This window comes from Eurosta solidaginis, chromosome 2 (genome assembly GCF_040869045.1).
Source record: "Eurosta solidaginis isolate ZX-2024a chromosome 2, ASM4086904v1, whole genome shotgun sequence".
Classification (NCBI taxonomy): Eukaryota; Metazoa; Arthropoda; class Insecta; order Diptera; family Tephritidae; genus Eurosta; species Eurosta solidaginis.
Genome location: NC_090320.1, coordinates 213,189,301 through 213,214,142, shown reverse-complemented (window position 1 = coordinate 213,214,142; position 24,842 = coordinate 213,189,301). Strand labels below are relative to the sequence as shown.

The 24,842-nt window shown below is 35.8% G+C and overlaps 2 protein-coding genes and 1 long non-coding RNA gene across 5 annotated transcripts; 1 reads left to right on the top strand and 2 right to left on the bottom strand.

Moving 5' to 3' along the window:
- Positions 1-335: 335 nt before the first annotated feature.
- Positions 336-4,716, top strand: MED15 (mediator complex subunit 15). 3 transcript variants are annotated; one of them, XM_067767033.1, is made up of 10 exons: positions 336-476; positions 553-673; positions 730-870; positions 1,575-2,166; positions 2,238-2,451; positions 2,515-3,015; positions 3,081-3,223; positions 3,291-3,409; positions 4,018-4,241; positions 4,314-4,716. In XM_067767033.1, the coding sequence occupies exons 2-10, from the start codon at positions 621-623 to the stop codon at positions 4,535-4,537; spliced, it is 2,211 nt and encodes a 736-aa protein (XP_067623134.1). In that variant the 5' UTR covers positions 336-476; positions 553-620; the 3' UTR covers positions 4,538-4,716. The 3 variants fall into 3 exon arrangements, with proteins under 3 accessions (XP_067623134.1, XP_067623135.1, XP_067623133.1); XM_067767034.1 differs by lacking the exon at positions 336-476 and having other exon boundaries at positions 531-673; positions 730-869; positions 1,583-2,166; XM_067767032.1 differs by lacking the exon at positions 336-476 and having other exon boundaries at positions 531-673.
- A 1,249-nt stretch (positions 4,717-5,965) lies between these two features.
- On the bottom strand, positions 5,966-6,411 carry LOC137240575 (uncharacterized). Its single transcript, XR_010949762.1, has 2 exons — positions 6,194-6,411; positions 5,966-6,116 (listed from the first exon to the last, which is right to left on the bottom strand). It is a non-coding gene; the product is annotated as an uncharacterized lncRNA (long non-coding RNA).
- Positions 6,412-8,549: 2,138 nt separating this feature from the next.
- cbt (cabut) lies at positions 8,550-22,599 on the bottom strand. Its single transcript, XM_067767035.1, has 2 exons — positions 21,860-22,599; positions 8,550-11,733 (listed from the first exon to the last, which is right to left on the bottom strand). The coding sequence occupies exons 1-2, from the start codon at positions 21,923-21,925 to the stop codon at positions 10,087-10,089; spliced, it is 1,713 nt and encodes a 570-aa protein (XP_067623136.1). The 5' UTR covers positions 21,926-22,599; the 3' UTR covers positions 8,550-10,086.
- Positions 22,600-24,842: the final 2,243 nt, after the last annotated feature.

Below are 24,842 nucleotides of genomic sequence, written 5' to 3'. Positions count from 1 at the left end.
AAATGAAAGTAAATGAAAAGGGGCAATACAACTTTTATATTTTTTACTACGAATATTCTTATGTTATTTAGCATTTGCCTGAATAAAGAAACTTATATTTTTCTTTACTACAGTATGTATACATAAAACCAGTGCGCGGTTGCATTTTATCAGAGTTGCCATAGTAAAATTTTATTATCAGTTATTTGTATGCAATATTTTACTTTTGGCATCTCTGTTCGATCGTCATCGTGTCGTGATCACGGTCGTTAAAAAACGAGCAATGATCGGCTGATGGTGGTCCGCAAACGCTTTGCAAAGGAGTATTGTTTGAGTACTCCAACATGAAGAAAATGGAACACGTAATCCAACAATTTTTGCAGGGGAGTCATCGCTAATCCGGAAAAAACTATACATTTATAATAAAAGTCAAATATGGCAATGAGAAAAAGTCCCAAGAATTAATAGGAAATCTGGTTAAATGGCAGCACCGTTATGTAAGTGTTAAAATAACAGCTGTTGACGTTTCACTTCCTTTCCGTTTCTCTCAATGATACAACTACGTTTTTTCAGCATCTCATCATTTGCAAAAAATAAGCTCATCTAAGAAAAACATACACTGAAATTGTATATTGCTAAAAATGGCTGAAGAATGGCCTTCTCAAAAATTTCGACAAACTATGATTGCGAAAATGTAAGTGAATAGTAACGTTTAATGCAGCCCAATTATTGACGCCATTAATCTTTCAGCAATCAAGCACTACAAACGACGGATCCAACAAAAAATGCTGGCGTTATGGAAAACCATATATTTAAGAAATCGCGTAGCAAAGAGGAATATATGGGTTTGGTGGCTAAATTGTTTATGCATTTCCAAGATTTGGCACAAAGTGAGTATATTTAAAATATCTTCACACATGTATGTACATACTTATTCGCCACACCTAACCATGGAAGGTTACAATTAGAAAGTGCTTTTTTCCAAATAATCGCATTTGTAAGGAGCTACCTAGCACACGTTAAATAAGTCACTTCCCTCTTTGTTATTCCTGGAAAACGGAAACCGTAAATAATTATCAATCGCCCGATATCTTTTCTGTCCCCAAAAGCAATATAATACGTTTCGGCGCCAAATAGCAGCCTTCTGATCGAGTTCGCCAACACAACAGTCTTAACCGGCAAACACTGTTGCCATTTTACTTAACCCCGTTTTTATCGCCGAAATACCTATTACTGTAAGAGCGGAATCACACCTCCCAGGGAGTAATACAAACCACATTTTCAATTGTAATGTGGAACCATTAAACCAACACTCCTCAAAATATCCCTACTGCCTTGGGTACGTTTTTTAATCCCTTTGAATCTTCTGTTCTGCATTTCGTTCACCTTTTATGACAGCCGTGCCTACTTATTGTCCCACTTGATGGAAACTACCAGATTCCTTGGTCTTCCATTCAGATTATTTTAATGTCCTTTGTTCATAGAACAAAAACAAAATTTATGTAGCCGCCCAGGGTTAAACTCACACATCTCCACTGTTGTCCGAGTTTCAAGTGATATGTGCCTAATTTATATTCGATTTTAAAATAAATTGGCTATGCAGGAAAGCCGGCGCAACCGCCGCCTCAACAGAATACCGAAATGAATCAACAGGGTATGATGCCAGATCCTTTGAATGCCCTGCAAACACTTGCAAGTCAAGGTAATAGAAATGCACAAATGGCTGGTGGACCGAATCCAAATCAAATGGGTCCGGGTGGCCCTGTAGCTGCATCGAACTTATTACAAACCCTCAATCAACAAAGACCAGGACAACAACAAATGCAAATGCAGGGTATACGTGGTCAGATGCCAATGAGCGGAGGTCCAAATCAACAAATGATGCAGCAAATGGGTGGAAATATGGGTGGCGGTATGCAAATGAATGTTATTGGGGGTGGTGGTGGTGGCGGTATAGGTAATCAAGGCGGTGGACCGCAACCACATATGGTAGGTAATGCCCAGCAAATGGGCGGCATGCCAGGTCAAATGAACCAAATGGGAGGTGGTGGACCAGGAGGACCGGGTGGGCCTGGTGGTCCATCGCAACAAATGCAATTGGGGCCAGGACAAATGCAAGGCGGTCCTATGAATGTAAATGCAATGAATGTGCAACAGATGCAACAAATGGGGCAGCAACAAATGGCTGTAAGTATACGTACAAGTTTTGTAAAACGACCTGAAATTAATAACTTAACACATTTTACTTTTAAATATAGCAAATGGGTATGAACCAGCAGCAATTGAATCAAATGATGAATGCACGTTTGAGCGCCGGAGGTGCGATGGGCCCGAATGCTGGACCTCAAGGTATGCAAGGTATGCCACCCAATATGCAACAAGGTCAAGGTGGACCAATGCATGCCGGTAATATGGTGGGTGGACCACAAGGTCCACAAGGTGGTGGTATGCCGCAAAATGCTGGGCCACAAGGTATGAAGTATAGCTTTACGATATAATTGTTACAAAATATAAAACGCACACTTCACGCTTTAGCTGGTATGGGGCAAATGATTGGTATGGCACCGAATATGCAGCAGAAACCAAATATGCCTATGGGCCAAGGTGGGCAAATGTTTCAGGTTAATCGTGGTGTACCAGGTCAACAACAGCAATTTTTAAGACAAAGTCCTTCACCAAGTACTGTCCCTTCACCAGCTGGTATGTCTGCAGCACAACAACAGCAAATGCAGCAACAGCAACAACAACAACAGCAGTCCGCACAAAATCAACAACAACAAATGGCCAATGCTCAAATGATACCAAGTCCAGCATTGGTGCCTGCATCCAGTCCACAAATGGCTAATCTTATACAGAATACACAACGTCAAATGCGACAATCTCCAAGTGGACCACTCAATACACCTGGTCAAGTGGCTAGCAATAGTCCATTCAATCCACAAGAAGATCATTTATATCGTGAGAAATACAAGCAGCTAACGAAGTATATTGAACCACTAAAGCGTATGATGGCCAAAATCGGCACTGATGGCGCGAGTAAGTTGTAATTTCAGTTATCAGAAATTTCTAGCTCTACATAATTAAAATTTTGGTTTTTATAGATACTGAGAAGTTTACAAAGATGAGTAAACTCTTAGAAATACTAAGCAATCCAAATCAGCGGGTACCATTGGAAACTTTGCTGAAATGTGAGAAAGCTTTAGAGAAACTCGACATTGTTAATTTTACAGGACAGCAATTTGGCGTAAGTTTTTAAACAAAATTTGAATTACTGCACTGAACGTTATCTTTGATTTCCTATCTAACTTCAGAAATCTTCAAATCCTTTGATGGAAGTTGTAAATACTACACTACAAAGTCCCATTGCGAATCATACTTTGTATCGCACTTATCGTCCCTGTTTGGAATTGCTTTTCGGGACGGATATATGGTAAATAAAAAATTTATTATTCCACCTATAGTTCCTACGCAGTTGTTCAGACCGCAACACCGATCACCGAAGGTTTAGTGGAGCGTTACCGGGCATTCAAGGGGTTTATAAGCGCAATACAAAGCTTTTTAGCTTCAGAGCTTCCGCAACCCCACTGTCAACCTCACTAACGCGATATCCTGTTAAAAATATGAATGTATCAAACACACATTTAGGAGGCGAAGCTGCGATCCCAAGTTCCTCATGGAACCACGGGGTGGGGGCGGGATGGCCTAGATGGTTTAATGTGGTCATATCAATCGCTCCCGAGATGGTCGGGCTAGTACCTTAATGGCGCTTGTTACCGGAACGTACCGGATCTATAGCCGGCAGAGGACCACCAACATCGATAACACTCCCCAAAACCTTCGGGGAGTATCTTTATCGTGAATAGAACAACAGAAGCGTTACGAATCCACCATACTCCGATATTAGAACCTTTTGATACTAGCTTGACTACCGACGTTTTACGACCCCTTCGAATGTGTTTATTTTACTCCTTAGGTTCTTTTTATATAATCCTTCCTGATTTAGTTTTGTATTTAATTTAATAAAATCACCAATTTCAGTGCTCCAGCACCACCGAAAATTCAACGTATTACAGAGAAATCAACCACACAATACGAATGTGAGATACCACATCTACTTCAAGGCGAAATAGCACGACTCGATCAGAAATTCAAGCTTACTCTCGATAGCACAGCTCAGAATAATCCTAAATCAATTAAAGTAATTTGTTGTCTAGATGATAAACGCTTACCATGTGTACCACCAATAACCGTTACTATACCAGGTTTGTGTAGACTACTTTATATGCAAATTCAAATAACTGCTTATTTGTCGTTTTTTTTTCTCTCACTTTCAGAGGATTATCCATCTGTTTCGCCTAACTGCGCTCTGGCTCAGCATGAATATGGGACCACACCTTTTTTAAAAGCTGTACAGGATGCTCTAAAGGCGCGCATTGCCAAGTTGCCACGTTTATACTCATTATCTCATTTGTTAGATACGTGGGAAATGTCGGTGCGACAAGCCTGTTCACCAAATATGAAAAATGTTTTGGATTTGGCAGCTGTTTTTGGCGCCTGAACATATTTAAAGCAAAATTTATGTTGATTTGCATTTTTGTGTAGAAAGTTCGCATGTTTTTTTTATATTTAGTAGGTCTAGCATAAAGAAATTGATTAAGTTTTTAATATTTTGCATGTTAGATTTAAGAAAGAATCTGCTATTTTGAAGTATAATAAATCTCGTAACATTTCATTATAGGGTTGTTGTTTGAATAGCAGTCAAAATACTGTCCAAATGTTTTGGCGAATCCGGCGGCATTTACGATAATTTATATGATTCTGGCTCTGACCAATGAGATCAGATAGTTGATAAAGACAGAGTTTGCATCTGAGAATACGCTTTATATCGAGAGAGCCTCTATGCTCAAGTACAGCCTTCAAGCTGAGTAAATTTACGTAAGTAATAGGCTCAGAATGTGTGATAAAAGACTGGCAACTCCTTTACTCTTTCATTGTATTTTGCTATAAATCTGACGATCTTAGGACGTTCTAGAGCAGCTATTCCTGATTTGAGAACACTGACGTCATTTTTCGGGCACCTGTTTTATCCCAACTCATTGGAGGCCTCCTGTTACCAGTTTTGGGGTCGATAGGAATTCGTTAAGCTTTGGAGGTTTTTTATTTACTGGCGTAATATGACATAATCAGCGAAGCTTTAGGACTTTTAATCGCTAATGGTATACCTAAAGGACAAAACGAAGTCGTTGCTGTCATTCAAGAATCGGCGCATTAGCGCCTTGGCAGCCACGTCACTATTGACGGATATAAATTCGATACTTAGAAATCAAACGGAGAATAATTCTTGCCAACAAGTACTACTTTGAACTAAGTAGGCAATTCAAAAGGCAAGTTTTCCGAACTGTCCTGATATATGGCTTGGAATCATGGAGATGGCTCTTTGAGTGTTCGAGAGCAAAGTTTATTTTATTTATGATCCTGCCCGTTATGTCGACGGCGAGTATCGAGGGAGATATAATAACTAGCTGTATGAGTTTTTGCATAATTGTGTACTATAGTATGAGTGAGAATCAGTTGCGCGTATGGTGATGAAGTCGTTGCTTACTCTTCGCCTGTGCGATTGTACATATACGCGAAAGCGCCAAGCCTTTTCTAGTTTATAGCATAATTATGAGCTTGTTTTCATTGGCCAACAAACTCACTTTAATCTAATCCCTATGAATTATCCCAAAAATAACTACAAACTTAATACCGCCCATGCCAATGCAGCCGGAGTTTCTCAACAACCGCAGTTGTTGAACGGATTCGCCTAGGAGGTATTCAATAAGAGTCACTATGGGCAGGGGGTGTAAACGAAAGATTTGGTAGACCCTAGAAGAAAGCGTTTGCTTTGATATTGCAACTGCAAAAACACCCTTCGAAGGTTGAGACGTTATGGATATATACATACGTGTGTCAGCCCTCTTCTTTTCTAATGGAAAGTACACTGTTTTTAACTTCAATCAGAAGGTTTAGAGTTTATTTTTAGATCTACGTTATGACTATAAAGAGCTTTAATGTGCTCACGTTCCATATATGCGAATCGTGAACCATGAATCACTCCATCCAAGGCATTTGGAGTCTTCGAAAGAGTATAGAAACTAAAATACAAATTAATACATTAAAAACGTAACAATTTAATATAAATCCATTGCTTTTCCTACAAACAAAGGTATACCTGCCTAAGCAATTCCATCCCGCATTATCGTGCATGTTTGGATTTTGGTGCTTATTTAGCATCACCACCTTCATTTACTGATAACGTCTATAGGATTGCACTGCTTCTCAAGCTGCTATGAAAAGGTGTTGCGAACGCGGCCCTTTCACTACATTTTTTTTTTTAGACAAACTAATTTCAAGTTTTTGTTTAACAAGGCGTCCAATAGAGTTGGGAGATTTATCGATAGCCTCCAATTATAAAATCGATAGTTAATAGCCTCTATCGGTAGCGTTTATGGACCAACCTCATTGCATTAGAAATGACGTTGAGAAAATGTTCAGCCCTACAAAAAATCTCTCGGATAGATAGCATATAGCTGCTGTGTCCACTCCAGCCTACAAAAAAGCGTTTATGAGTTTCTTAAAAGCAAACTGATAAGCCAATCTGAAACTGGTCTTTACTATTGTTATTTCTTCTCCTTTTTACTATAGTTCACACTATAGCCGAACCCAAGGCCTTGATAGCCGATTGGCTGTCAGATTAGATGATAAATTGCCTAACCGTAGTAGCACTGGCTATCAAGGCCTCGAGTTCAACTATAGTGCGATCGAGGGTAGTCTGGGAGTGCCTGACCTCGCTTGCGATTGCATCGAAATATTCATGATATAGATTAACTGGGTCCCGGGCCATAGTGATATCGGTACAATTGAACTGTATGCAAATGGCTGTAGGGATTTCGGGCTGTATGTAGGATGATGGGGTAGAATCATCGAGTCACTTTATGCGTGATTGTTTAGCTTTTTCTAGAACAAGACGAATGTATTTCGGTGCGACTCACTTGAATCTCCAGAGGATTTATCCAAGGTTGCGAACGGTCACATTCGAAACTATAGCGTTTTCTCAGTAGCTATAGCTACATCACCGTTATTTTATCTTATATCAAAACGGATCTTAATGCTTTCCAAGTGAGCTTCCCCTACCAGAGCACCTACAACCTAACCTACTATAAAAAAAAGAAACGTAAGTCGCGATAACTTCCGAAGAGATCTTAGGCCGAGCTTCTCTTCCAATTTGGGTCATGCTCCTTTTAAATTTTTCCTACAAATTTGCGGGACGTGGCCTGCTTGTTTTATGCCGACTCCGAATGGCATCTGCAATCTCGGAGTGCTTGCCAAACACCGACGACGGGCGACTCCGCTTAGGAAAATGTTCTTCTAATTGAAAATACTTGTTTCTAAAATTTTGATGTTGCTCTGGCCGGGGCGTGAACCCAGGATCTTCGGTGTGGTAGGTGGGGCACGCTACCATCACTCCACCAATTTAGTAAATTTTCAATCGATGTTTTGGATTGTAGATTACACAGATTTTGCTGGAAAAGAATATGTTGGATGTCAAATTTGTTTCTAAGTAATAACAGACATCTACCGCTTGGAATCTACATGTACGGGGTTTTAAAAACGTTGAAATATGCATGTCCTGATAAACAAATATCGAGAGCTATCGATAGTGCCACCATCTTTAACTATCCCCTGCTAGCGTTCAATCCCACTGCTACAACAACAACAGCGTTCAACCCTTAAGGCGAATTCAGTACAAGGTGGTGCCATGCCGTCTGCTGAATGCTTGTTCTTGCAATTTTTTAGCAAGAGATGTAGGTAAAACGATAATGAAAGCACGGTTTCGGGTATAGGATTTTGAGAACAGTGTTAGCCGGACTTCTCCGAATCTTCGTGGATAAGGCTGGGCGCCCGTTTATGCTAACCTGGTTCACAGTGCCTGCGCAGGTATTCAAATACGGCGGCGAAGACGCAAGCAACAACGTTTATGAAAAATATGTCGAACGTTTGGAACCTAAGTACCCCTTTTCCAGTCCACAAGAAGGGGGATCTAGCAAAATATGACATATATGGTCCTGTTAAAGATTGAAGTCCTCTGTGGATTCGACCGACCATAGACCAGATTTTCACTATGCGCCAAATCTGTCACCAAGCGTCAGCGCATTTGCGTCTTGGCGACCACTTCACTTTTGGAAGCCCTAATTTCGAAATAGTAAAGCACTTCTTCCATTTGGAAACCCGTATTAACACAAGCAACATCAGCCTTGAAATCCAGCGAAGAAACACTCTTGCCAACAATTGCCGCTTTGTGTGGTTTGAAAAATATCAACGGAGGTGTTGAGGAAAACAATTCCCTTGGACCTCGGCATACCAATTAGTGCCAGGTGGAAAAAATAGAAATGACTGGTGCGATTTTTTGAACCACCAAGTTTGTTTAAATGGTTAAGCCTGAATTAGTAAGAACAAGAGCTTTCTATAGAGTGCTACAATTCAACATAACCTAAAATGAAACCTTTGTAAATAAAACACACAATATATTCTGATTTAATAGACACTTGGCAATAGTATTTTTATTTTATAGTTAATTTTTGAGTTTTCAATGCATAAGTTTGTTTTCTTCTTCTTCTTGCTTTTTTAGGCCTTAAGAAATTATTTGATTTTTTATTTCCTAGGCTCGGCATCAATTTTTTGCTCTTTAACTTTTTTTCAAGTCCCATAGTTTTTTCTAACTAATACAGCTAAGTAACTAAATAGTTGGATTTACATATTTACAAGTAGATAAGTAAGAGAGTTTGTGTTATGTTGTTATGTTTTTTTTTAATTTAAAATAAATTAGCTGTAGCTTATAGTTATGTAAACATATGCACTTACGCAAGCATATATATACATATATGTTTTCATACTTTAAGAAAACTTAAATATCACAGATTTATTTTTTACTCTTTTGTTTTTGTAAAATGTTTTTTTTTTTACAAAAATTATTTGCTAACTAAAAAAAGTTAACTCACAAATACAAAACTTAATGCTTAAGTAATAATTACACATTAAGAAAATAATTATTATACTCTTAGGCCATTGATTATATACTTAATTTTAAAACGGAATTAGAGATTTTTTTTCTTCATATTTTAATTAATTTATTTTTTAATTAATAATTTATTTCATTTTCCAAAGTAAATCATTTTTAATACAGAAGTCGAAGGGTTGAGAATGCGTTTAGTAGTAATAATGAAATAAATTTTTTTGAATTGAAACTTGAAATTGAAATTGAGCAAAATTTAGGTTAAGCGCCTCAAAGTATGCCTATGTGAATTCATTTTTTGAATGAAGCTCAATTTCATAATTTATTTTATAAATGTTTTGCACTTTGTAGGCTGTTACCTGGATATACTAAACATTATAACTAATTGAAATTATAAAGGCAAAAATAATCGCAGGAGAAAAATGTGGTGCTTACGGTTTAGCGCCTCAAGGTATGTTAATGCAAATGAACTTTTTTGAATTAAGCTAAATTTCAACTGTTTTTTCTCTCTTAATAGTTTTCATTTTAAAGGATATTAACTAAGTATGGTAAATATACTAACTTTTCAAATTATACAGGAGTACAAAACTAACAGACGCACAGGGTGTTTTCGTTATGCGCCTCAAAGTATGCTAATGACATATTTCAATGTACGTAAATTTTAAGTTCTTTATTTTTAATATTTTACACTTTCTAGGATATTAACCGGCAATTGTAAACGTAAGATCTATTGGAAATTATGCCGGAGCTGAAGAATAGTAGAAACACAGTGTCTTTTAGGTTAAGCGCCTCAAAATATGCTAATGCTAAAGCACTTTTTTGAATTAAGCTTAATTTTAACTTTTTTTAATAAACTGTACTTTAAATCTACTATGTTACTAAACAAAAATCGCCTACGTTACTAAACAAATGTACATATTGTGAAATTTTTTGGCTATCTTTAAAATATGCTGTTTTTGCAAATGATAAATTTGTAACTGGAATGACGGACGCGCTGTTGCTCAATGCACATATTCTTCTGATCTTTTCTGCTGTCTCATTTTTTGAACGCTTCAACATTTTTGTTGTTGCTGTTGCACCTGCATTTGCTGCTGATCTGTAATGAATGTAGTGAACGCCGCTGGCAGCGCGCCAATATGTTGCAAACGCAACAAGTCGCTGGCATTGCAGATTTGTAATTGAACACCAGCGGCGGATGTTGGCGCCAACTTCGCAGTTAGCGGCGCGCTATTCGCAGGTGCAATGGGACGCAAGTGTGTAATGCTATTACTGTTGTTGTTATTGCTCACTGCGCTATTAGATATGCTGTGTGCGCTCGCATGCGTTGACACACCACTCGGCGATTGCTGTTGTTCATTTGTAGGTGCAGATGTTGCTGCTTGTGCCGCCGCCACTGCCGCGGCCATTGTTGCAGCTGCTACATTGCGATTAACTCCATTCGCCTTATCTTTGCCATGACGTTTAACATGTTTGGACAAGTGATCGCTGCGCATAAACTTTTTTTGGCATACGCTGCAAACGAATTTCTTTTCGCCAGTATGTGTACGCTTGTGACGCGACAATTCATCGGAGCGGGAAAAGCGCTTATCGCAATTCTCCCATTTACAAATGAAAGGTCGCTCGCCGGTATGTACGCGCTGATGAGCTTTCAGGTGACTGGATTTGAAATAATTTTTACCGCAATTTGGATATTCGCAGACATAAATACGTCGACGTTCGGCAGCAATTTGCGCGGCGGTCATTTTGTATACGGGCGATGCGCTCAATGTGGACGGCGCGCTGCTGCTAGGAATGTTGCTGCTGATATTCTCTAGTAACGCATTGTTGGCATTCAATACCAATAGCTGAGCAGGAATGATTGCAGTTGAAGCTGTGCAGGAAGAAGGCGCGTTGGTAGTGGACGCATTGACACTGACGCTCGGTGTTGCGGGTGTAATATAAATACTTTTCGGTGCAATGACTTGATACTGTGGCGTTGTAGTACAAATTTGTTGCTGCTGGTGCGCTGCGCTTGTGGATGATACTGTTACTGCTGCAGACGCGGGCAAAGTGAAGCGGAATTGTTGTGTGTGTTGCTGGGATTTCAATTGTGTTTCTTGTTGTTCATGTACTTGTAATTGCAATTGCTGTTGTTGATATTGTTCTTGCACCTGAAACTGTTGTTGCTCATGCTGATGCTGCTGCTCCTGCTGCGCGACGCCTGGCAAACAAACGCTACTACAGCGCGTGCGATTCATTTTGAATTTTAAACTTCGCCAAACATTTGTTTCACTGCTATCATCATCGGACGTCAAAAGTGACGCTTGTGATGCAATTATGTTGCTGTTGCTGGTTGTTATGGTCGTGGACGCTGTACTAGCGCTGGAAATTGTAGAAGAGCATGAATTCTCATCTAGGGTCGAGCAAATGCCAGAGCTATTCACATGCATTATAACGCTAACGCGTTGTATTTGTTGTTCTTGTATTTGCGCATGCTGCTTTTGTGTTTCTGGTGGTGGTGTCAGTACAGATAGTGGCTGTGATAATTCCAAACGTTGTTTCTTGTTTGGCGGCGTTTCCACATCATCTTCAGTATCGGATGGATTTGGTGTGATTAATTGTTGTTGCTTATTTTGCTGTTGTTGTTGTTGATCGCGTTGCAATTGCATTTGTGCTTTAAGCATTTCCTCGCGTAAATGCTGAGATGTTGGTTTGACATCCTGCAAATAGAAAAAAACACAACAAAAATCAGTAATCGGCTTGTGATTTGCGCCTAAATACAGGCAACATACTTTGTGTAAAATGTAGAAAAGCGCGTTCAAAGGCGTAGTTAAGTGGGAGTTCTGATAGGGCGGTTAAGCCAGTGTTATTTGAATGAATAATTTCAAGTTTTAATTATTTAGATATTTTATTTTTAATTCCTAGAGTAGAATCTTTTTAAACTCACATTTTTTTTTGAAGTTATACAAAAAATATTGTTTTATAGTACCTTTACATACTTATACTATTTTACACAAAAAAAATATTTTTTTTTGTTTAAGTTAAAAAGGAGTTTCAGAAAAAATGTTAATTATGTTATTAGAATGTTTAAAAAATAAACAAAAAAAAAACATTTTAGTGTATTTGCGGCACTTTTGAATATCAGAAATACAAGTCATTTGTCTAACTCAAAAATAGTTGTTTAATAACTTTTAAACAGTCAAATTTAAAAAAAAAAATCACGTGTTCCAAAGTACGATTTTTTAACTACCTTAAGGAAAAGATATTGCTCTTTATACGATTCCCTTAAATTTTATTTTTGCATATTTTAAAGCTCATGGATATTTTCCTGCATTTTTACTAGTAATAATTGCTTCCTAACTTTCGAAAAAAGAGTTGCAGTCTTGACATTGAAATTCTTTTTCCTTTTTGCTGGAATTCTCAAAGATTTTTGGTAGCTTGAAACATACTTTTCAGACTTTTAAGGTTCTGTACAACTTTTTTAAATTATCAAAAACATACTAAAACCTTTCTTTTTCACTAAAGATAGTTTAAGCATTTTTTAAACTCTGTCGTTCCTAGAAGAAAATGTTTAAATATTTGTTTAAATTCAAATAAATATTGCCTTTTCAAAAACAGCATTTTTAAAATATTTTCAAAGTTTAAATACTAAAATTTGTTTGTATCGTAAAATTTACAACGACATATGTATGTATATGTATAATATATGTATTAAATTGACTTCAAACCTCAAAAGGACATTGCAAGGAAATGTAAAAGCTTGTTAAGAGCAAAGTAATGGCATATCAATTTTAAAAACGAATGTCAAAAAACAAGTTATAATAATAAAAAAAATTGGCTGTATGTATTTAGAAGGTTAAATATCCTTTCAACACTAGCTTCACATTTTGGGAGGACTTTCTTATTCGACGCAGTCTAATGCACAGCCATTAAAGACTATAGCCCCACACATTTCCCCCGACATTGTTTTCGAAGTCTGTGAACTTGAAATATACATACAACGAGTCAAAGCATATGTTGATACGTAAACTCATTCACCCAACTATCACACCCACACCCACACCCACTTACGCCGAGGACAATCTTGTGCGGCCATTACAATTCGTAGCTTCCGTTATAGCAAACGAACAGCGACATGCTCTATGTGAGGTCATCAACGCATACATGCAATATGTATACAAGAGACAGACTTGAATGATGCGATTAACCTCAAAATCGTAAGGAAATAGCTAAAAGACTCTATACAGTATGTATATACATATGTAGAGTACGTCGTTACGAAATCCCCATATACGGGCCGATTCTGAGCGTTACCGGTAAAATAGTACCCAGAACATTATGTAACCGAAAATCGTTACCAGTTCTTTTATTCGCGATTCTGGCCAAAGTGGAAACGCTGTCATCACCGAAGAACTCACCAATGTCTGTGGTGAAATTTAAAAGTTGGGTTTCTTCGCTTTATCCATGGCGGAACGATACAAAGTGGCAGCATGTGACAGCTGAATATAAACTTTTTTATTTGATTTGATACATCAACTTCCGGCGCAGTACGATTTTGACATTCGTCCATCGAATTTACAAAAACATAGTACATGCAATTTTTATTTATGTTTGTAGGTATGTCAACATGCTGCCACCTTGTATGGTTCCGCCATGGCTTTACCGAATTGTGTCACTCGTAGATACGAGGTTAACGAATAAACGAGACGATGTGTATATATGTACATACATGCATAAGATTTTACATAGTTATATTGTAATTTATTCTGTAAAAGAACATAATGTAAACAAATATATAATATATAGCAAGAGGCAACACTTTTTTACTATTAACTTTACTTATTTCCGCTTACAATTTGTTATTTTTCAGTTTTGCCTTTTTCTAAACAACAGCTGTTGTGTGGTTATTTCGATGTAACCACCTACTTTTGTGGGTAAAAAATTATCCGGCTACTTTCGAGGATAGAATACCAAAAGGGTGTAAAAGTTTCCACATGATTTCGTTACCGTGGCGAAGAATGTTGTTACCACACTAGAATCGGGGCGATAATCGCTAAAACATACAAAATGTCTACCTTTCGGAATGTACGTAAGCTGATATTAGGCGCACAGCAATGATAGCAACAAAGCCTAGACGTGTACCTCACAAAAAATTCCCTACACATACATATATAAGTATCTACATATATACATCCAAACAAATCAGTCTTTTGGGGGCAGCGTCATTGTCGAAACAATATAGATAGAGCGCCAAGAAAAATGGGAGCAACAACTAAAGAGACAGAGAGCGAGAGAAAAAGCGCATTTGCTAAAAATAACCCATGGGCTAATAAATACAAACGCCGTCATATACATATATATGTATGTATGTATATAGCTATTTGTTTTTCGTGTGAGGTGTATATGCGCTAAATAGCAAACAACAAATTTTAATAAAATTCACATATAAGTAGCATCCAAACAAATATGTGAGTCCAAAGTACAAGGCATGGCACGCACTCGATGCATGACAGCGTTAAACCCACACACAAACATGTGTTGGTATATATGGCTACCAGTCTTGAGCACTACGTCATTGCTATTTGTTTATTTTTATAAAATATATGCATACATATATATTTAGTTATGTTTTAAGTGGGTATGTGAAAATGTGAGCCCATATGCATGGTTATGTGCGCATGTGTTCGAAAATAGACAGGTGAATGAGTGTTGGTGTTAGCGTTGGCGTTGCCACTGAAATGCTGACTTCAAGTTTTGTTTATTTAATTAAAAATTATCGAAGTTATTAATTAGCACATAATACATATTTCGATATAATTTTTATATATTGTTTTTTCTTTGCTTTTTAAAGTAAGAATTCCCCACCTACGAACCAGATTTGCCTTCCTAGTTACATACATCTAATTACGTATGTACATACTGACACGTAATTCAAGCGCGTACGTAGACGTAAAGGGCTTGGCATGCTACATTCGTGGGCGAGATTAGTCTGTCTGTTGATTTTTTTTTCTAGTGCCGATAAGATAGCGTCTTAGAAGTCAAAAGGTCTAGTGTCGAAACTTTAAATTATTTTATTCCATAATTTTCTTTGAATAATAAAAAATATGAAACTGTGCTATCAAATCTTATCGCTGTGTACACTTCCAAAAACCAAAATGACGCAGAATATGGATGCTCGAGACTTTTTCATGCAGTGGCAATAAGTGAGCTCCACACCCAAACGTAAAATTTCACACATAACATATGTATTTTAAATATTTGTAAGTATGGACTAAATGTGTCTCAGTAAGCATAAAATGATGATAGTTTCTTTTTTTTTTTTAATAAGTATACTCTTTTAGGCTTTATAGATTATACAATGAAATTTTACGTTTTGGTGCGATTGATGTAGAGATATTAGAGGAGTTTACGAATTTGTGCAAATGATCTAGAGTGTATTTCTCGCTCAGTGATTTTAAGTTTTGTTGGCATTCAGTAATTGAAAGCGATTTCCATTAAAAAGGTGCATTTTTAATTCTGAAATTTTCCTTTTTTATAAGTTTTATATTCAGTAAGTAGAAGGAATATGCACTAAAATGTAGGTTTTTTTCTAATTTTAAAATTTTTTAGGTTTTTGTAGGATTTATGGATATTTTTTTTAAAACGATGATATCTTATAGATATATAAGTAGATATTCAGAATTTTTCCTTTAAGAAAATACTAAGCTTATACTAATATAAACTGCTGATCAAATGGGTCTGCTTGTTTGAATTAATGACACGTTTTTTCTATAATTTTCAACCAGAACTCAATGTTTATACCTGCCTTATTATCATAGCATAAAGTTCACGTTGTCAGTTCGTGTTCAGACAAATTCACTCATACCTACGTACATTATATACTCACGGAAAAATATCTGCACTTTATCTAAGGGTGATATCATTTGATTAAAAATATGACGGTATGAGGACTAAAATTTGTAATGAGTTCAGTTTTTGGCAACACTCTTTATAATTTTTCCCCCCCAATTTCATATGAAAATGTATGGGAGTTGGGATAGAACTAGCCGAGAAAAATTATTGAGAAATGTGCTGATAATATTAACTCTCTATATGAGAGAGAAAATTGATTATAATGAACTTATTTATTTATTTATTTAATATAGTAATCTTTGAAATACAATGTTTCTTACAGACTACATAACGAATTAGATAAATTTACATTACAGAATAGTGTACAGAAGATTTAAGAAAGCCTGTTTTGTCATTGTAAAATCAATGACAGTAGTTTCTGACAAAATAGGTATTAAATACTCTCAAAGAGCGCACCAAAGGTGCATTTCCAGCAAATATCGTTTTTACCTTGGGTAGATAAAATGGATAAGATACAGAAGGTTTCGTCTAGGGATATTGAAACTTATTTTATGCAAGAGATATGGGCAATCAACGATGCCTTGAATCATGTTAAACGTAAACGTTAAGGACAAGACAGATCTACGGCTTTCCAGAGATTGCAAGTTTATCAGTTGAAGACGAGCTGTGTAGGCCGGAATCGGGTTTTCAAAATTCAGAAACTGTAAGACAAATTTAAGGAAAACCTTTTGTACATGCTCAATCCTCTTAATCGCAAGTTGATTATAGGGCATCCCCACGAAGACAGCATACTCAAGATGCGAGCGCACAAAGCTTGTAAATAAAAGTTTCAAGGTATATGGGTCTGAGAAATTAGTGCTGTTACGACGTACAAACCCCAGAACTGAGTATGCTTTCGCGATAATGAAATTAATGTGGCTATTGAAAGAGAGTTTTGTGTCAAATATAACTCCTATGTCTTTAACTTCATTAACATTTAGCAGAATAACATTTGAAATGCTGTATGACGTACTGCGTACATTCAAAATTCTCGCAAAGGTCATTTTGAAACACTTCTTGATATTTAAAGATAAATAGGATTTACTACACCATAGATAAAGAGCATTAACATCCTGCTGCAGCCTTGCTTCATCGAGAGCATCTTTGACTACAGCAAATAACTTAAGATCGTCTGCGTAAAGCAAGCACTTGGCGAATGAAAAACAACTTCCAATGTCATTAATAAATAAGACAAACAGTAGAGGTCCAAGAACGCTTCCTTCCTATTAGGAGCAAATATTTTTATATTTACTATTGACATTTCTTATAAGATGAATAACAATAGTATTGTTATTCTACAAAAAGGCAAATTGAAATGAAAAGGTACTAAGGAGGGCTCTGCATAAAATTGTTTCTTGCTTTGTCACTTTTTTTCGGGGTTTGTCGTCCTGCATTGGGCTTTGTTTAAGACAACCTTTAGCCCTTGGTCAACATTAAAAGATTTTTTTCTGCAAAAACGTTTTTGACATACTATGCAACGCTATGTGGGTATTTCGGAGTATATTTTCTATCAGATGTATCAGATAGTTAAACAAATTTTCTAAAACACAGATTTTGGCTTGGCGAAAATAATTTGTAGCTCCTTTTTACTACTTATTTTTATTAGAGAGTAAATTAGGAAGTACGAAACAAAAAGCAATATCTCATTATACGCTAAATCAGTCAACCGAAAAAACTTTTTTACTTATTTCTTATGACTGCATACACAATTTTTTGCTAGCTACTTAGCATTCATACAACACATGGCATGAACACCGCCCCATTTTTTGTATCTCACACGCGCTCACAACGATAGCACCCTAGAGTGCGATTCTCTCTTTGTGTTTGTATGCATTTGTGTGCCTAGGCGGCTTGTATAGCGCCTTATGTACATACAGTCTCAATAAACGATATCCTCCAAACCTTCATTATTTTACTAGACAAGAATATACGAGTAGGTATATTCGTACTGAATGAGTAGTGTCGAGAAAAAAAGTGGAAATTGAGTAGGGGGCAGACAGCAAAGGGGTCATACGCGTTTAGTATGGGATACTTAAACGTAGTTGACTGTTTTTATGTATGTATAATAGATATACATATGTGGATCTGTGTTCGTTTGCAAGTCGGTGCCGTATTTTTTATATACAAGCATACATAAATATGTAAGCGTGTACAGAACAATTTGGAGGCATGACGGCCATGCACTGTTCACGTGAACACCAGCTGACGAGCGAATGTACACAGCGTGATCAAAATACCGACTATGAGTGTGAATGCGACAGCAAAAGTTTGTTTTCACAAAATGTTAATGCATGAAAGCGATGGGCGAGGCAAATACAATAGATACAAATTTAATTATTTATACAAATTAATATATTTTTTTTTATTTGTTATTTTTTTCTTTTTCGTTTAAATTGAGGTGTGGGGTGGTATGTTTGCATGCATGATGAATGTAGGTGGGTTCGCGTACTTGTGGACGGACTGGCATAGCAAATACAGACGCTTTGTCATATAAAATGTTTTTGCTGCTGCCTCTTCTTCAACATTTTGTTGCTAGTATGTACATATGTACATATTTCATTTACAAAACTTAGCGTGGTCGTAAATTAAGCATTTTTACAACATTTCCCTACAATTTTAAATTTTTTTTCGCACGCAATGAATTTGTGTGAAAAATTTATGAGAATTTAGCACATTTTATTTTTAAATTGAATAGAAATTGTTTTAAGCAACCATTGCGTTTAAATTTTTTAACTAAAAAATATAAAATTTTTCTTTTAAATATACTAAAAATCAAATATCAGCTAACAAGTGAGTCTAGTATGAAGTCATTGATGGATGGAAAGAGGAGAGAGGGACGGAGAGGAAATCTGTAAATGTTAGTACACCATTGCATTGTGCATTCGAAAAAAGGGGAGTGTGCATCCGTCGCAATTTCTGCTTGCAATTCATTGTATTTGTATTGTATTTGCGCTGGACTTGTGTTTGCTGGATTGTTGTTGTTGCGTGCTAGTACGATAATAACAAATTTAATGTGCCACTGTTGTGAGCGTGCAACACAAAATCAAGCAGAAATGAGTACAAACACACACACACACACATACACACATGCATATGTATCTTATAGTTGTTATAGGAGCTGTTGCTTAGAAAATAATACTTTTTTAATATCCGCTCAAAAATGATTTGTCCAGAACAAGCAAAATGCAATACAATTTTTTTCTTCAATTTACATATATAATTTTTTTTTAATTAAGAAAATTTCCATGCCTTTTAATAGAAATATATCTTTGTTATGCAAACAAAAAAACCTTTTGCAAATTTTTTTCAGTGTACGGCTAAAAAAACTGAAAATAAACGTGTAGATATGTTAAAAAAAAATTTTATATTTATACTCAGTTGAGCAGAGCTCACAGAGTATATTAAGTTTGATTGGATAACGGTTGGTTGTACAGGTATAAAGGAATTGAGATAGATATAGACTTCCATATATCAAAATCATCAGGATCGAAAAAAAATTTGATTGAGCCATGTCCGTCCGTCCGTTAACACGATAACTTGAGTATATTTTGCGGTATCTTGATGAAATTTGGTATGTAGGTTCCTGGGCACTCATCTCAGATCGCTATCTAAAATGAACGATATCGGACTATGACCACGCCCACTTTTTCGATATCGAAAATTTCGAAAACCAGAAAAAATGCAATAATTCATTGCCAAAGACAGACAAGGCGATGAAACTTGGTAGGTGTGTTAACCTTATGACGCAGAATAGAAAATTAGTAAAATTTTGGATAATAGGCGTGGCACCGCCCACTTTTAAAAGAAGGTAATTTAAAAGTTTTGCAAGCTGTAATTTGGCAGTCGTTGAAGATATCATGATTAAATTTGGCAGGAACGTTACTCCTATTACTATATGTATGCTTAATAAAAATTAGCAAAATCGGAGAACGACCACGCCCACTTAAAAAAAAATTTTTTTAAGTCAAATTTTAACAAAAAATTCAATATCTTTACAGTATATAAGTAAATTATGTCAACATTGGATTCCAGTAATGATATTGTGCAATAAAATACAAAAATAAAAGAAAATATCATTTTTCATTTAATTTGTCTAGGATACTTTTAATGCCATAAGTCGAACAAAAATTTACCAATCCTTGTGAAATTTGGTAGGGGCTTAGATTCTAGGACGAAAACTGTTTTCTGTGAAAAAGGGTGAAATCGGATGAAGCCACGCCCAGTTTTTTTACAGAGTCGTCCGTCTGTCTTTCCGCTCGTCCGTTAATACGATAACTTGAGCAAAAATCGATATATCTTTACTAAACTCAGTTCTCGTGCTTATCTGAACTCACTTTGTATTGGTGTAAAAAATGGACGAAATCCGATTATGACCACGCCCACTTTTTCGATATCGAAAGTTACGAAAAATTAAAAAAATTCCATAATTCTATACCAAATACGAAAAAAGGGATGAAACATGGTAATTGGATTGGTTTATTGACGCAAAATATAACTTTAGAAAAAAACTTTGTAAAATGGGTGTGACAACTACATATTACCTACCATATTAAGTAGAAGTAAATGAAAAAGTTCTGCAGGGCGAAATCAAGGGCTGTGAATCTTGGCAGGAATACCGTTCGTGGTATTACATATATAAATAAATTAGCGGTACCCGACAGTGGATGTTCTGGGTCACCCTGGTCACCATTTTGGTCGATATCTCGAAAACGCCTTCACATATACAACTACCACCACTCCCTTTTAAAACCCTCATTAACACCTTTTATTTGATACCCATATCGTACAAACAAATTCTAGGGTCAGCCCTGGTCCACCTTTATGGCGATATCCCTAAATGGCGTTCACCTATAGAACTATTACCCACTCCCTCTTAAAATACTCTTTAATACCATCCATTTGATACACATGTCATACAAACACATTCCAGGGTTACCCCTAGGTTCATTTTCCTACATGTTGATTTTCCCTTATTTTGTCTCCATAGCTCGCAACTGAGTATGTAATGTTCGGTTACACCCGAACTTAGCCTTCCTTACTTGTTTTATACTATTTTATATTTTAAAACTATAATAAATTTTTTAATCTTTTTTGTGTTTTTATTTTGTTAGCATTTTGTTTTCTTTTCTTTTTTATTTAAATTTTCTTTGTATTTAAATTAGGAAGAAATTTTTAATTTTGAAAAACCTGTGTGTGTTTTTTTGGCACCTATAATATATTAGAATATTTTACAAAAATGTCTTTTCGTGAATACAACGAAAAATAAGAAAATATACTATTTTTAAGGTTTTGACTTCCAGCTTAAGGTTATAACAACAAATTATTGTGATTTTTATTTTAATATTTTTTTTTTTTTTTGAAGTGCAAACTTAAGTTTTTTAAGATAGTATAAAAGAAAAAAAAATAATTTTAATAAACTTAAACTAGCTCTAGGCCAAACCTTAAAAACAAATTCTGAAACAAAGTAATATATTAAAATTTTTTTTGAGTAAATTTTTTTTTTCAAATGTAATTTAAATTAATTTTCCATTTTTGTAATTTAAAAAATAAATTTTTTTTAATTCAGTTTTGAATAAAATAAATAAATGTTTAGATTTTTGTAGCATTCAGCTAGACAAAACGCCTGCGCCACGCCCACATTTTTTTCTGCGCACAAAATTATGCTCTTTCTATGCTCCAATTTCAAGGTGGCTTTTAATACCGATTTACGTAAATCGGAAAGTTGTATGCTGAATTTAACAGATGAACTCAAAAATTTCTTTGCTACATTTAAATAAAAATTTGCAATTAAAATATTTTTTGATCAAAAATAAAGAATAATTAAAAGAAACATTTTTAATTTTAAACTGAAAATGATGTACTGCATTTTTTCGTCGAATTCCTCACACTTATGACGTTTTTCTACATTTTTAAATAAAATTTTATTTATTTTATTTATTTTTTATTCATACTTACAGCTTCACTTTGTTTTTCGCATAATGGCGGCGTTGCTGGCGGTGAGGGCAATAAAGCGATTTCCATTTTGTTTGTGTGTTTATGTATATGTATTGGTTTGTACTCCAGTAAAATAATTTTTTTTTTTAACTTATTCAAATGCTTTCAGGGTTTTTGGTAAACCAAAAAAATGCTTAAAAATTCAACGTTTTTGGTTTTTCTTAAACTTGTTTCTTTAGCAAATTTTTTGCAATTTTCTTTGGCGCTGTTCACTTTTTTCTGTTATTCCGCAAAATTTCGAATTTTTATACGTTTACTTTCTTTGAATAATACACTTGCACTTTTATAATAATTTTTGTTTGATTTTCCAAAAATTCTTAGTCACTATTTTTATTTGCAGTTTTTGTCTTCTTCTTTGCCCATAATTTATTTAAAATAATTTTTTTTAATATTTTTCATTCAAAATTTTCTTATTTCTCTTCACTTTTTCACTTTTATTAGCTATAGCTTAACAGAGCTATGCAAAGAATATGGAACCGTTCCGTTTGATATTCAACAAACGAATGAAAACATTTTGTTGCCTGCCTTTAGGAAGCCAAGTCGGTTGGTCTGGTATAGTGGTGCTGCGCGTTTTTGCCGTCGTCAGCAATAACTCGCACAGAGGTGTCAGCTCACGTTCGGTCCTCCACCGTCCTTCATTCACAATTTTTGCTCTGAGTTTGTTAGCCACATGCACAACGAGTGATTTGTATTGACATTGTTGCTGTTGTTGCTGCTATTAAATAGTGCCTGTTTGTTGGGGAGTTCATGTTTATGAGTTGGCTGAATGTTTGTTTATTGGTTTTGGTGTTGACTGGCGTTGGCGTAGCTTACAGAGTGGCATATGCATTAATGTAAGAGGGGTGCGAACGGTAAAGAGCAGTTACTCGATGACGGAGTTTCACAGAGACGAGCCCATACTGTACAATTGAAAGCTTTGTTTAGCGTCAAAAATAGGCGTTTTTTTTTGTTGTTTTTGATGCAAATGCTGCTCTCGATTTTGTAGATATTTAGCTAAGCGAAAACCCCAGGCAAAAAATCAGATTACAATCAGTCACTGTTTTAGTGCGGGTTTTTCTTTATGTATGTAGGTGGGAGTGTCCAGCTTGCGCATGTATGTATGTTTAGTCGTCATTAATAGACACATGAGAAAATTTTCTATTCACCTTATCATATTATTGTCGTTGTTGTTTTAGTAACCACGCAGATATTTCTAGTTTTTAAATATATTGAAGCTGCAGCCCTGCAGCCCACATAAGATATAACCACGCACATAAAATCACCCTTCAGCCACCCACATTTGTAGTCACAAAAACTTCAGGTATCTAAATATGTACATATGTACATATATCTGTATATACATATATATATAGTATATATGGAAGTTTACATACATATGTATATCTAAATCTCTTATTCATTGTGGCAGGTGAAGGTAACTCGTGTTTGCAAAAGCGTGGACAAGTGTTTTTTCATTGCTGCGCACAAAAGTGTTCGAAGGCGATATTTCCCGATGCGCGTGGCGTGCTTAAAGTTCTGCGTAGGTTGATTAAAAATATGGAAAAAAATATCTGGATATTTCTATGACGGTTATTGTTAAATCATGACGTATGTATGTTCGGTTTATCCGCAATTGATTTAAGCCATCTGGTAGCGAGTTCTTACTTTGACATTTTAACAGTCCTACCCTTGGAAGACTTGCAGCAGGAAAGGCAACTACTTAAGTATCCTCGAATTTTGTCACAGCAGGGTTGAGACCGGTCTTATTCGAAACTTTACAGTTACTGCTACATATGTATAGCTTACATCACCATTATCTTAGAACTAGTTTACATATAATGAGGTAATCTTAATTAACTCTTAATCGTTAATTAAATAACTAGATTTCCCATATAAATTTGTCTCTCTGATATTCGGTAATTATGAACAAGTTTTAGAGATGCCGAATTCTTTTTTCATAGAAAAAGTACCACATTTAGAGTGTAATCTCTGATTGGAAGCACGAAATATAAAAGAAACGGGAAAATTTGGCAGATAGTAATATAGTCCCTAGGGATGGAACATATGTATGTATGTAGGCGCGTAGATTAGTTATTAAGGATTTATTGTAGATTAGTGCATGTGTAAACTTGATCGTAGGCGGTATCCGCTCCTCCTACCGGGATAGCTACCTCTCAACCTAACCCTATCTCTAGCCTCTGGGCAATTAATGAAAATGTATCCATCGCAGTTTCCGATATTAGCCGAAATCAACAAAATCTGCACAAACATGGTCACAGAACTCGAATCTAAATGGAATATCTGCAATCTAAACAACTAAATCTGATTTTTTACGGAGATTTTCGGGAAGTGGATCATTTGAAATAACTATTTATGTGGAGAGAGATGGAACTAGAGGGACGAAGTCGAACGGGAGGGAGAAAGAGAACAGTAGACAATTTTTTTCAAATTATACAGGTTAGAGCAGACCGAAGTTAATTGGGTCTACTACTTTTCATTGTACATTTACTGATTGTGCAGTATTCAACAACGCTTTCCTATCACTCAAGTATATACATATTTGTAAATGCATTACCTTGCCAAAAGTGTCGCATACTCGATTTTTTCTGTGCCAAACATACGCAATATGTGTTTATATTCAAACATGCTTAAGTACATATATGTACATATCCATATTAATTTATGTATTTATATAGATATATATAGCAGCCGTGCCCCTATTCCCAAGTATTTCTTTAAATATACATACTTACATACATATACAGACATTTCGTCGTTTTCGCACTCAATTGCTTTGTTTTACAGCTATTTTGTTTGCTAGCTGAGTTTGGGAGACGGATGGATGGTGCGATCAGTAATTGCCCTGACGAAACACAGCTCTTACACGTCAAGGGAAAACTTACCTCAAAGCTGCAGTTAAATTTTAGAAAAGACTAGAGGTAATATCATGTTTGAGAAGTCACAT